Source organism: Cricetulus griseus, chromosome 4 (genome assembly GCF_003668045.3).
Source record: "Cricetulus griseus strain 17A/GY chromosome 4, alternate assembly CriGri-PICRH-1.0, whole genome shotgun sequence".
NCBI classification, from domain to species: domain Eukaryota; kingdom Metazoa; phylum Chordata; class Mammalia; order Rodentia; family Cricetidae; genus Cricetulus; species Cricetulus griseus.
Window position 1 is genome coordinate 171,944,270 of NC_048597.1, and position 14,700 is coordinate 171,958,969.

The 14,700-nt window shown below is 45.1% G+C and overlaps 1 protein-coding gene across 1 annotated transcript; it reads left to right on the forward strand.

Moving 5' to 3' along the window:
* Positions 1-343: 343 nt before the first annotated feature.
* Positions 344-776, forward strand: LOC100756515 (ubiquitin-like). The gene is given in 2 exon segments (XM_027414854.2): positions 344-687; positions 690-776. Coding segments are annotated over 2 exon segments (399 nt in total). The 5' UTR covers positions 344-375.
* The last annotated feature ends 13,924 nt before the right edge of the window (positions 777-14,700 follow it).

The window sequence follows — 14,700 nt, forward strand, 5'->3', positions numbered from 1 at the left end:
ATCCCAGCACTGGGGAATCAGAGATAGGCAGACACCTAGGGCTTGCTGACCAGACACCTGGTCTATTTGTGGGTTTCAGGCTAGTAAGAAACTCTGTAAAAAGAGAGTGAGAGAGAGAGAGAGAGAGAGAGAGAGAGAGAGAGAGAGAGCACAAGAAAGCAAAGAAGGAAGGAATGAAAGGAAGGAAGAAAGGAAGGAAGGGAGAGAGAGAGAGAACAAGAAAGCAAAGAAGGAAGGAATGAAAGGAAGAAAGCAAGAAGGAAGAAAGAAAGAAAGGAAGGAAGGAAGAGAGAAAGAGAAAAAGAAATGTGCCAACTAAGAAATAATACCCAGGCTCTTTCTCTTCAATGAGGCGGCCTAGTGGCAGATGCTAACATGCAGATCTTTGTGAAGACCCTGACGGGCAAGACCATCACTCTTGAGGTCGAGCCCAGTGACACCATCGAGAATGTCAAGGCCAAGATCCAAGATAAGGAAGGCATTCCATCTGACCAGCAGAGACTGATATTTGCCGGCAAGCAGCTGGAGGATGGCTGCACCCTGTCAGATTACAACATCCAGAAAGAGTCCACCTTGCACCTGGTGCTTCACCTTCTTGGTGGCATCATTGAGCCATCCCTTCATCAGCTTGCCCAGAAGTACAACTGGGACAAGATGATCGGCCACAAGTGCTACACGCCTGTATCCTCCCCCCCCCCCCCCCCCGTGCAGTCAACTGTCGCAAGAAGAAGTTCGGCCACACCAACAACCTGCATCCCAAGAAGAAGGTCAAATAAAGCTTTGGTCATAGCAGGCCAGTGACCCTGGGGTCAAATAAAGTCCCCTTCCATCGAAAAAAAAAAAAAAAAAGAAAGAAAGAATAATACCCAGGCCACACATGTATATATGCACACACATGAACATGCAAATGCACACACACACATTTTTTTAGAGGAGTGAAGAATTTAAAATTCCAATCTGTGCATGTCTATCTTTTTAGCTAAGAAGCCACCCAGGCAAGGCTAACACAACCACTTGTAACCAGTAGATGGTTTGCCACTTCTTAGTTCCCAGCATAGCATAGAATGGGCAAGTGAGAGACCTTTGGGAACCAGGCCTGTTTATGTTTCTTATACTTTCCATGTTTATTTCTATTCTCTTTTCCCCTACAGCTCAGTCAGGTCCTTGCAAGAGGCCCAGCCCCTCAGCTGTGCTAACATTAATCACAGTCAAGGACCCAACATCCCAGAAAGCAATGCCCCTGTGACTGCCACCTTCAAGAAACCTCAGGAAAGAAGCCTGAGAGTGGGGAGGGTGTGTGTGAACTCTGCAGAGGGGCCACCTAAGAGTTCTGTTGCCTTGAGTGTGCCAAAGTCTCCTTACACGACTTTGCTGTGGAGGTTCAGGGTTTTCCACCATCAGAGAAGTAGCATTCTTTGCACACAGGTACAGTGTAGTCAAATCCTGAGGGGAAACAAGTCTTCCCAGAGAAGACAGCAAGGGTGTTTGGGGGCAAAATGATCAGATCCTCCTGAGAGAGCAGACTTAGGTAGGGGTGAACGGAAGGTCCTGTGCCAGATCCTATTGAAAACATGGTCCACGCTGTGTCTAATAGAGAACAACCACAGGAGCAGGAGGAGTTCTTCCTACCACATTCTAACTTTTCACCATTCTCTAGCAAGCAAAAACACCAAACCAGTGTTTTGCACCCCAGTCTTAGAGCCAAATTCCAGCAGGCAGAAATGTGACACTATGTATCATAAACTTGCAAGTACAGAGATGCAGAGTCTGAGGGTTGCCTCTACTCCTGGCTCAAGACACACATGGGCACCTTCCTGCTCTCTCCTCCTCCCACATGGTCCCTGAAGCTGGGACAAGCAGGAGGGGAATGGGAAGTGCAGTGATGGCCATCATTCACAGTTCGTCAGTAAGACCAAATGTTGTCTCTTAAAAAAGCTTTTAGTACTGTTGTAGAACAGTACCTTTTGGATGCAGTGGCGCACTCAAACTCAGAGCAGCTGTGGCTTTCTACACAAGACCTGGACAACAGCAAGCCAGTCCAACATTTCAGGATGGATAGAGAGGGGCTCAGGAGACCCCCACCCCCAGCTTCAAGTTATTGGCAGTTGGGGCTGCAACAGAGAAAGAGTCCTTTTCCTTTGAGGGTGTGGCCTCTGGTAGGTTGCCCATGCTCCAGCGAATGGCCTACACCCATGAATGAACAGCAGCTCTAATTAGACCCAATGAGTATAAAGAAGAAGCAAATGGGTTATGAAGTCGGGTGGGGTACTTCCTGGGACATCTGGAGGAGCTGGAGGAAGAAGGAAGGTAGAGAGAACCAAAATACACTGTATACATGTATGAAATCCTCAAAGAACAGATAAATTTGATTTAAAAACAAAAACCATTTTAAGGGTTTTCTAGGGATTAGGACTATAGCTCGGCTGGCAGACAGCTTGCATAGCCACACACAAAGCCTTGGGTTCCTGCAAAAACTAGGTATGGTAGCACACACCTGTAATCTCAGCATTTGGGAGGTGGAGAAAGGAGGAACAGGAGTGCAAAGTCATCTCCAGCTACATAGTGAATCTGAGGACAGCCTGGGCTACTAGTGATATCTCGAATAAAAGACAAAGATGTGTGTGTGTGTGTGTGTGTGTGTGTGCGCGCACACACACACACACACACACATACACACACACACACACAGGTGCTGGAGCGACAGTAGGAACTACCTCTAACTGCAGTTCTTCTCAGTACTGGCAAACGTGCAGGAAGCAAGGTCTGCTGAACCTGCAGCACCTTGGTACTCTAGCAGGAGGAGTAGTCTGAGCACCTGTCAGCCCATCTCTCTTAGTAATACCTTCCCTTTCCCAGAGCTCATTTCCAGGATGAGACTAAGGTCTGTAACAATGGGACATGGTGGCATATGCCTATAAACCCAGCTCTAGGAGGCTGTAACAGGAGGACTACTGGAAGTTCAAGGCCAGCCTGTGCTGTAATAGTGAGTTCCAGGTGAATCCAGGTTACAATCTGAGATCCTGTCCTGAAACAAAGTAAAATTATCACAAGGGAAAGGAATCTTTAGGTATGGACTGCGTTGGTAAAGAGCCAACACCTAGGCTGCAGAGGGCAGAAGTATAATTTATACCACAGGCAATGGAGAAGGTTTCAGGGCCTTAGAATCACCTGTCCAAACTCAAGGAGAGTATGAGTCTGTGTAGCAGGCAGACAAGAGAGGAACTGAGAGGCAACAACTAGAGATCAGTAAGAGGCTGCAGCCCTGGGTGAGTACAGAGACCCACATGTTTTGTGAAAAGTGTGTCACCAACATAGCAGCTGACTAGGACATGATAGTAAGCCATGTTGCAACCTTACTTGTGACTGTGGATCATAAAGCTGAGGCGCAGTCTACATGCCCTTCAACAGAGCCATCCAGGGCCAGCTATGTTCTGACACATTCCAATACTAGAGTAATGAGGAGGACATTTGAAGGACAAGACATGTAGGTGCCCATAAACAGATATAAGAAGCTCTCCAAAATACAGTAAAGTGAATGAATGAAAACACAACATAGGGGACACTAAACTCGGAACATTGAGGGACCTCTGCTCCTGTCGGGGGACAAAAGAAAAAACACATATAATAAATGCATGCATGCCCAAGTTACATTTCAGAATCAACAAAAATGGAACATTAGGGAGACTGGAGAGATGACCCAGCAGTTAGGAGCACTTGTTGCTCTTCCAGAGGACCCAGGTTCAATTCTCAGCACCCATAAGGCAGCTTACAAACATGGAACTCCAGTTCCAGCGCATCCAAAGCCATCTTCTGGCCTCCACAGGCACTGCATGCATGTGGTACATACATGCAGGTAAAACACTTATACACTTAAAATAATAATTTAAAAGCTTAAATGGAATATTGATTTCTTCTACATTAAGCTGCTGTGGAATAATGCTCTGTACACTGTAAAGATTTGTCACTCATATTGGTTTAATAAATTACTGATTGGCCAGTAGCCAGGCAGAAAGTACAGGCAGGACAACCAAACTAAGGATGATGGGAAGGAGAAGGGCAGAGTCAGGAGATGCCAACCAGACACGGAAAGAGCAAGATGGGCATGCTGTACTGAGAAAAGGTACCACAACATGGCAGAGCATAAATAAGAAATATGGGTTAACTTAAAATGTAAGAGCTGGTAATAATAAGCCTGAGCTATTGGTTGAGCATTCATATGTAATATTAAGCCTCTGTATGGTAATTTGGCAATCAGCTGCCAGTTTTTTGGGACTGAGTGGTTCCAAGAGAGGAAACATCCACCTACACAATGCCTAAGTAGAGACAGACCCACTTGATTTCCTACTCTTTTGTACTACCATTGCCTCCTCACACCACAGACACGCGCGCGCGCACACACACACACACACACAGACACACACACACACACACACACACAGAGCTTTCAATACATAAAGGCAATATGCAAATGATTCTACAAAACCCAACCATTGATATAATGTGGCAGAGAAAGCAGGTATCTCCTGGCAGAACTGTCCTGATACAGTGTCAAAGAAAGAACTCAGCGAGGAATCTTAATTCTTATACATGCAGATGTCTCCAGAAGGAACATACAATACCCACTTATGTACACCACAAAGGCTGGGGTGGAATGATCAGAAGCTGAAATATTCTTCTAAAATGTAGTCCACAGCAGAGAAGGTGTGTACTCCCAGAAAGATTCTAGATAAAAAAAAAAACAAACAAAAAACCAAGCCAGGGGGGTCAAGATCACCACAAGGAAACTCACAGAAACAACGAACCTGGGCTCACAGGAGCTCACAGAGTCTAGACCAACAGCTAGTGAGGCTGCACGGGACTGACCTAAGCCTTCTACATATGTATGGCAGTTGTGTAGGTTGTTCTACTTGTGGGACTCCTAGTGGTGGGAGCAGGGCCTGTCCTGATGCTTTGGCTGGCTTCCAGGAATCCATTCATCATACTCAGCTACCTTGCCCAGCCTTAATAAAAGGGGAGGTGCTTAGTCTTACTGCAACTTGATATGCCATGCTTTGTTGACAACCATGGGAGGTGTGTCCCTTTCTGAACAGAGGAGGAGTGGATGGGTTGGGGCTGGGGGGATAGAGGGAATGATAAGAGAGAAGAGAGGGGAAATAAATAAATTTAATTAATAAAAAATCACATAAAAGCAAAAACAAAACAAAACAAAAGAACCATCATCAAATCTCATACCTGGGTGAAGCTTCTTGGGACCCAAACCTTTTTATGTAGAGAAGAGTAGTGATCCCACAATGTTATTCCCTCTATTTTCTGAGAAGACAAGCACACCTAGCCATAGTCCCTGCATGGCTGAAAACAACCCATCTATCAGGTACCCAATTTAGGAACCTCTTGCACTTTGATTTTGCCCACATTGACCTGGTCATAGTCATTACCCTCTATATACAACACTTCAATGGGAGCTGGGGGTGTGGTTCCATCAATAAAATGTTTGCCTTCCAAATGTCATGACTGGAATTTGATCCTCAATAAACATGTAGAAACGGAGCATGCTGGCTAGCCAGTCTAGTTGAATCAGTGCACTCCAAACACTGTGAAGATTCTGTCTCAAAACAAAAACAAAACAAAACAAAATAAGGTGGATGAGTCACCCAAGGTACACTTGCATATATACACATTCACACCATGTGTTGCACACACTCACATACATAATAAAGAAATAAACAAACAAAGCCTTTCTGTGACTCATCTCTGACTAGAGAATGAAGTTCAAATACAGACGACTTTAGGTTTGTAGTTATCTGATTCCCTTCATCACTAGTCCTCAATCTTCTTGGTCTACTCTCTAGTCTTCAACTCTTCCTGTATCCTGAACTCTATCCACAATGGATCATACACCAGGGCCCAAACAACCAGACTCCAGTTGGAATTCTGTCTCACTGGTACACTTGCCCCCTGGAACAACCTTCTAGGTCCAACAAGAATATGGGCTCCTGGTTGGCTTTCCCCATAGTGAATGCTCTCACAGACAGCCTGTGTACCCTCGCCTGTGACATCAAGATCCAGCTTCCTCACACACCTTTACCTTCTGCAGGTCCAAGCTCAGCTACTGCTTATCCAGTGTGTATAATCCAAGCTAACCCCAAGTTGGACACAGAGAGCACTCTAAATATTTGCTGAAATAACACAGGTGAGGGGCAAAGCCCTCAAATACTCAGAGTTTCTAAGCAATGGGCCGATAAAGCCCACAGCTCTAGACTAATTCGTAGAGAGCCAAGGCTCTGCATTCCAATAAACCAGTCAATGCAACCCTAAGCCTCTAGTGGAAGAAAAGGGAGCTAGCATAATTAGACTGCATGTGGCCGGTGGCTATCTGAAAAGTTCTCAGAGCTCCAAATTATAGGGAGGAAGTTAAGAGGGAGTAGAACCAAGGACCAGAAACATATGTGTTCCAAAGCTGTTTTCTGAAGCAAACTGGGCAGGAAGGGGTTTGCTGCTGAGGGCTGGACGAGCATTATTTTCCCTGAAGCTCCCTGTTCTTTTTCCACCACCTGCCAAAGGAGAAAGGAGATCATGTGCAGCCAGAGTTCAAAGAGGCTCCAAGCAAATAGTTTGGGTTGAGTGCAGATGTCCTTTTAGGAGTTCAGAAGACTTTAGTTCCTGCCAGGGTGGGTCTGGGCAATAAAATATCTGGCTTCTACAAAGATAAGAGGCAAAACTCTGGCCACTCTGAAATAAAAAATAAGATGATGAAAACCACTGCTTTCCTGGATGACTACTGTGTAGCAAACCCATGATGAGGTTTTGACCAGATCTACCTCTGTTCCCCACGACTAGATCAAGCGAGGGATAAAAGACAGACTGAGACTCAACTGACAGGCTTGCTCTGGGCCTGCATGAAAGAAGGGACCCCTCCACCAACACTCTATGTAGGTGGGGAGAGAGGGAGGGACTTGTGGAGGGATGAGTGTGTTTCACTAAAGGTAAAGGAAAGCTGTTACACAGGTGCATTCTGGGATGCTCCCATAAGTCAGGAGCCAAGGAATGCAGGCAACAGAAGTAGGTGAAAGGCGGTTCTGGAGTGATTCCAGGTTTATATTTTTATTGTATTTTAAGATTTTATTTATGTATGTATATGTATGATTGTCTTTGCGTGTGCATGGCACAAGTGTGCAGGTACCTGAAGAGGATGAAAGAGGGCATTGGATACCCTTCCCTGAAGTCGGAGTTACAGACAGTTGTGAGCCACCTAACATGGATGCTGGGACCTGAGCTAAGATCCCCTGGAAGATCAACAAGCACTCTCAACTGCTAGGCATATCTCTAGTCACAGGACAAAGGGTTTATAAACCTCATTTTGCATGAGGAAGCCAAGCTTTAAGAAGGCATTATCTTTGGTGACCCTATCCACTGCCTGCTGAATGGGTGAAGTTCATGGGGTGGTGCCTGCAGAATTACCACCCTCCAAAATAAACCAAAGCAGCAATCTTCAGAACAGACCCAACCCTCCTGGAAGAATCCATGGAGGAGACTTCAACTTCCACTCTAGACATTGTCTTCAAGCTCCTTTTCCAGAATCATGTTGCAAAATCAGCAATGTTGCCAAGAGCAAGTCACACACTATGCTCACTGATGGGGGGTTTTCTAGAGGGACCTGGGGGTACCAGGACTGCTCTGAGGTGTGTTACTCAATGTAACCCAAAGAGAAGAAATAAGGAAAAGCAAATGGGCATTAGGAGAAACCAGTTCCCATATAGCAGAAAATCAATGGTCAAAGAGCAGCAAAGATGGCACTTAAAGACAAACAGGTTACTCATTACACATGGGCACCCGAGAGTGCAATGTAGTGTGTCCTCCCACTCGGTAAAGGACTTGAACCAGAAGATGAGGATTACTAAGCATCGTTTAGTAATTTCACAAAAGCAAGAAATGAACCAGTAGAGCTCTGAGAGGGAGGCATTCAAGCAAAGATGTTCACACTCTATATTCTGTTAAGCAAGGCATTCCTGAGGATGGTGTAAGGGGGGGTAAGAGTTTAACAGGCACAGAAGTGGGAACACAGGATATAGGAAGAGCCCAGATATTCCATCAGCCTGGCCTTCTAGGCCCCTCATGACCTGTGTAAGCATGAGCAAGCCCCTATACAGTTCTTCTCTCCAGCAGCTAAAGAGAGACAATCATGCCTGTTCCATCTGGCTGTTGTACAGACTCTGAAATCACTCCCAGGAAGTGCTGAGCACAAGGCATAGCTGCAGGGCTACTCCCTAGTGGTGGTTCCCATGAAGGTTAAAGACAGAGCCTTTGACCTCAATGTGGGGACCACAGCAGGGGTGGAGTACCAAACATGGCACCAAAGAGCTATGGAATGGCTTTGCATAAAAGAATAGTGAATGCATTCATTCTTCTAGTATGAGTAAGAGAAGCCCTCTTGGGAGTCCAAGTTGCTGCCAATGTGGGTTGTAATCTGAGCTCCAGTGGCTCTTGGAACAACAGGGATTTAAGGGAAACTGAATGGGATTACCTGTAGGGCAAAGGGCCTGGCCAGGGCAGATACTGAGTGAACATTGGCTCCTAACCCCTCTCCCCTGGGGCCTCTCAAACAGTGCCCCTGGCCCCTGCGGCTGACCCTCTGTAGCCTGAAGAAAACTTTAGATTGATTTTCTGAAAGTTCTGCTGAATTCATTAACACAACAAGGATAATGATTCTAACATGAATTATGGTTTCTAAGCATCTTTTACGTGTCAGGCTCATAGGGGATTATGGATGTCTCTCCCACTCTGAATCTCTCTCTCTCTCTCTCTCTCTCTCTCTCTCTCTCTCTCTCTCTCTCTCTGTCTGTGTGTGTGTGTGTGTGTGTGTGTGTGTGTGTGTGTGTGTGTGTACGTGGACATGTATGGGCACATGTGTGCATGCATGTATATACACACATGTGTATGCAGGTGAACTTGTGTGTTTATGTATGTGGAGGTCAGAGGACAACCTTGAGTATCATTCATTCCTCCCTATCTTTCCTTGTTCCTTTGAGTTAGGGTCTTACTGCTCCAGAACTGCCAGGCTAAGCTGGATCACCAGTGATCCCCAGAGGCTCTCTCACCTCTTCCTCCTCTCCCGTCAGTGATAGGATGACAAGTGCTCACCATCACACCTGCATTTTTACATGGCTTCTGGGGATGGGACCCAGAACCTCATGCTTGCAAGGCAAGCACTTCACCAACTGAGCTATCTCCCCAGCCCCCAACACCATTTTCTACGTGTCCAATTAACATGTAAATTTACCTTTTTCTTCATTAGAGATATGGAAAAGCATCATCAGACATAATTTTGAATCTACCTTGCATTAAAGGACTCTCTTTAGTGTAAGGGTGTATCTACTACCCTTAGGTCAGTGACGGATACAGATTCTTCTTAGAGTTTTACCTGATCTCTAAAAACATTTAGCATAGTATCTTTAAGTAATTTTTGCACTATTAAAAAAACTGTCATGTCAAACACCTGCCAGTGCTTTGTGCGTGTTGCCATCCTTTAACCATCAATTTGAACAGTGAAATAGGTCATGTCTCTTTTACTTAAATGAGGAAACTGAGGCTATGGGGCATTAAACAGCCTGCCAAACACTGGTTACACTGTGGTGCACAGATATCATTGATTACATTAATGACTGTTACTGAATGGATGACTGATAAGCTCTCAAGGAACATAAGCAACTGCAAATGGTACAATTTTTAAATGCCAAGTTCACGTCCACGGCAGATGATGGACAGGGACAACTTAGAATGAGAAGTTACTAGAAAATGGAAAAAACAATCCCTGTTTCTCTCAAAGCCAGAGAGAAAATGTCTTCAGCACTAGAATGAAACGGACTATATGCTATACTCATTGAGGAACAGGGAAATGTCTGCCCATTGCTGCTGCATCCACAGGAGCCCATGAAAATCAGATGTTCCTACAAGAAAAAGGCTCATGAGGGATTGAAGAAAATACTGTGTGCCTGGAAGGCAAACATAGGCCCAGGGGGCTTGGCCTGGCCTGGACCAGGCAGCTACAGTAGAGTCCGGTGTAAAAGGGAGTTCTAAATTGGTCTAGATAATAAAAGGCTGGAGTCAGATAAAGAAGGAAATGCTAAGAGATCAGAGAGAAGGAGCAAGACCTCCAGAGCTCTATGGTTAGCTAGTGGCAAGCTCCATTCTCAGACAGTCTTTATTTGTGTGAGAAAGATATCACCACAGTGCGGTGTAGGCAGAGAATCTCAGCAGTTAAGAACGGGGGCTTGGACTTGGAGACAGCACAGTTAGTAATGTGCTTGCCTTACAAGCTCAGGGACCTGGATCTCTGGATCTGAGCCTGGAACTCTCATTAAAAACAAACAAATAAAACCCCCCACAAAGGCATGGTTTATAATCCTGATGCTGGGAAAGCAGATCTCTCTCTCTTTCTTTCTTTCTCTCTCTCTCTCTCTCTCTCTCTCTCTCTCTCTCTCTCTCACGCACGCACGCACGCACGCACGCACACACGCACACACACACACACACAAGCATGTTCTGGGATTCAGGGCTTGTCACTTATCTATCTAATGTTTCTCATACTATAAAAGACAGAGGGACAATGTAAGTGGTTTAGACATGGGCACTGTGAAGTTAAGCCAGAGCCTCAGATGGTGAGATGGCTTCCTTAACCACTCTGGAAAACTCCCACAGAATCAGTGAATGCCCCTCACAGCCCCAGAGATGATACATTTTAAGTCACCATTACTCACTGAAAGCCAGGTATCCACAGAACCCTGATCCCTCTGGACTGTAATCCTGTGTCACACAGTGTCTCCAGTAAAGGACACACAACAATGTTTATATAAGAGTCTATCACCTTGTGCAGCAATCACTTTTACCCACTGAGACACCTCCCCAGCCCCACTTGTATGTTTCTTAATTTTAAAAAAAAATCCATGTTAAAAAAAAAAAAGTCTATCACCTACTGACATAGCCATCTTGGTTTGTGTAATAGTCTCTACAATGTCCAGAGAGCCACAAAACACATTTTCTATAATGCATCCCCACCACCATACAACAATACTAGCCATTTTTTATCTCTTCCAGCACCTGGTGACTGCCAACAACCCTTAGCTTGTGACCAGATCCCTTCAGTCTTTAAGAACAGCATCCTCAACTTCAATTCTGCCTCCATATCACCATGTCCTCTGTACCTGCTTATCAAATCCCTATCCGCCCATTCTTATAGGGACTCAAGATTGCATTTAAATCCCCTCCCCCACTGCTCTTCCCTTTCCTTCTCACTCCCCTCCTGCTGGCCTTTTCCCACTCAAATGTCACATCTACTTTGATGTCACATATATTCTGTTACACTCTCCTCCCCACTATTACAATGATCCTTCTCCTATTAAGGTCAGAGTATATTAACATATATGTATGAAAATGCCACAACCAAATGTATGCTGACTTAAAATATTAATTGTAAAAATTAAAAAAAAGACTACCTGGATAATTCAGGATCGTCCCCCTATTCCAAGATGCTTAAATTAATCACATCTGCAAAGACCCTTTTCCAAATAAGTAAACATTTATAGACTCCGGGGATTAGGGACTGATGGCCTTGGCAGGGGAAGAGGGTTATTCAGCCTCCTGTGCAGAGTAAATTGTCACTCTGTGTCAAGTGTTCTCCTTATTGTTGTTAAAGGAAATAAGACCGAAGAACTCTACAAGCAGAGGAGGGCCTGTGAGTTTGATAAGAAAGCAAGGATCTGAGAAACCCGGGGCTGCCAGAGGACCTTGAGCACTTTACTCCAAGCACCAACAGAAGGCTGAGCAGGCCACTCTCCAAGCCTCTCCTGTGGTGATGTCACCTGCATGCATGCACACTGTGAGCTCTACAGTGGGAAGTGCAGGTTCCCGGGGGGGGGGGGGGGGGGGGGGCAGGACCCCTGCACTCAAGTCTCATACTGCCCTACACCATGGCAAGACAGTGTAGCCATCTTTAACTCAGCTAAATGTCTCAGGGAAGCGTGAGACTAAAGTAACACACAGAAATGAAGGCCATTACTACGACAAATTCAGCAGCATGTGCAGGCTCCAGCAGGCAGCACCAGCGAAAGAAACACCAGTTACTCACACAGGAAATTCCCCTTTATTCCTAATGTAGGCATTTGAGGCCACCACTAGGCGTGCCCCAAAGCCCCAGGGTTCCATAGTCTAAGCCAGGCTCCCCACCCTCTGGATCACAAATATTGTAGGCAGGCTTTTTCCAGGGCCTGCTGTATCTCTCTTCCTGAATCAGTTCTGAATGGCTTGGAGAGGGTTCAATACAGCATTCTTCACAGCGAATGTGATCTTTGTTCTGATAACTAATGGAATACTTCTGACACTTAACAAAATGCCACGAGGAGTGAACAAGGGCCCTTTGGAGACTTGTCTGGGATCAGAGTAACCCAAGCTTCAAGATCTGGCTCCAATCTTCCCTAACCTACAGGCAGAAATGTACACACAGGTGAGCCCAACCCTGCAACAGACTGTAGACTAAGGTTTCTCATCCAGAAACCAAAGCACTTGAAACTGCTTATCTGCTTAGCATCCACAGCGAAGTTGTGTCAAACAACTCTATTCCTGACTCAAAAGGGACAGAAAGAAATCTTTGCTTGGAAGGGAAAAACAACAACAACAACAACAACAACAATACCAAAACATGGAACTCGAATGGCAAACACATGGACCTGCTTTCTCCTTATCTACCCGGGGTGGTCAGAGATTTTTTTTTCAAAAAGAAACACAGACAAGGCATTAGACTTCCCTTCTCCTTACCATGTGGTTTCCGAAAGTCTCCCTCGGCCTCAATCCAGCCCTGTACCAAGTAATGAAACTCCCTAGGTGTCTAGGGAGAGTCAGGAAACCAGAGTGCTGCTACTCTGTGAAGTTGAACCATCAGCAAATCTTCCTCTCTATCATGAAGGGAGCCCTCCTCAGCCCCAGGAACCCTCAGGACAGAAATAACATATTACCCCAGAGTTAACAACAGGAAAATGTGGATGGCTTACAACTGAGCGGGAGGGAAGGAGGACCTAAAGAAACAAATGATTGCTACCTGCAGCCAGGATCCAGTCAGGGGGAGGTGGGAATAGATGAAGACAACTTGTGATGGAGGCATGGTTCTGTCTTCTGTCTGTCCTGTTTGAAAGCTAATGAAGTTTAGCAAACATACACACACACACACACACACACACAGAGAGAGAGAGAGAGAGAGAGAGAGAGAGAGAGAGAGAGAGAGAGATGGCTCAACAGTAAAGAGCACTTGTTGCTCTCTAGAGAAACTAAGTTTGGTTCCTAGCACCCATATACAGTGGCTGTTAACGCCAACTCCAGGGGTTCCTACTCTCTTCTGGCCTTGGGAAGCCTTCACACACATGTGGCATGGAGGCACATGCACACACACATACACACATAAATAATAACTTTTTTTCAAAAAAGTACACATATTAACATACAAGCACATGCATATAAATTACACACGTACCTGAGGAAGCCTGAACACACACGTACAAGAAGTCACAGAACAACTCCCAAAGATTATCTGCTTAATGATATTAAAATAGCTACCTCCGTGTTGTTTTGAGCAGTTTTATATATTTCTGAAGAACTTTTACAGCTGTTACCTCATTTGACCCTCCCCCCCATGACATGCCTGTGTGGTGGACAAAGGACATGTAATTATCCATGTTTTATAGATTACATTAAGCAATTCCCCTAGGTCTTGCCATCAGCCAATGATGAATCTGAGACAGGAAATGGGGCCTAATGACTCCCAGCTCCAGGAACTTCAACAAGGTAAGAAACTGGAGTCCTTCTAATGCAAAAAGGCTGAAACCTCTACCCCCCACTCCCAACCCCACCCCCAAAGAACAGTGGAAGTGAGTGGCACTTAAGAAAAATCCATGAGACAGAAGTCTGAAGACATGGCTTTGAGGAATTGTAACACCAATGCACAGAGGAGAAAAAGATACTGTCAAATGTTCCAGAAGAATGCTTGAGAGCATGCCTATGAGCTGAATCCCCTAGCCACCTTCTCTTCCTCTTATACTGGATGGCGACAGCAATGGTGGTGTCATTTAAAACGGTAACTGGTGTTAGGGAAGTAGTGGCTTAGTATGCATAAACTCAGGTTTTCATCCCTAGCCCTGTGGGAAATTAAGGCAGGAAGGATCAGAAGGTAAGGACAATCTTAGCTACATAGTGAGTTGAAGGTCAGCCTGGGCTACATGAGACCCTGTCATAAACACATACAATAGCTTGCCACCGTAACACATAAAAGTCCTTAACAACAAAACCATTTTACTTCACTAATGTGGAAACTAAGATCCAGAGAAATGAAGTGACTTACCCAGAACCAAAGCATCTGTGAGAATTAGGAACTGAGCTGTGGCTTTGGGATGCAGAGCTGTGCATGCTACACCAGCTGCCTTGGGCATGTATTGTCTTAACTTCATTATTTATAACCATTCCTAATTAATACCATAAATTGGAATAGGTGGGTAGGGTGGGGAATGTGTGGTTTTCCTCTTTGTTTTTCTGAGAAATATCACCTAATTCCACAAACAACCAGAGATGTGGTAAAAGGGTGGTAGATAGTCCAACTTGAACGGAAGTTGTTCTACCACTTGGAAATCCTAATGATCTTGAGGTATTATATATAGAACAACA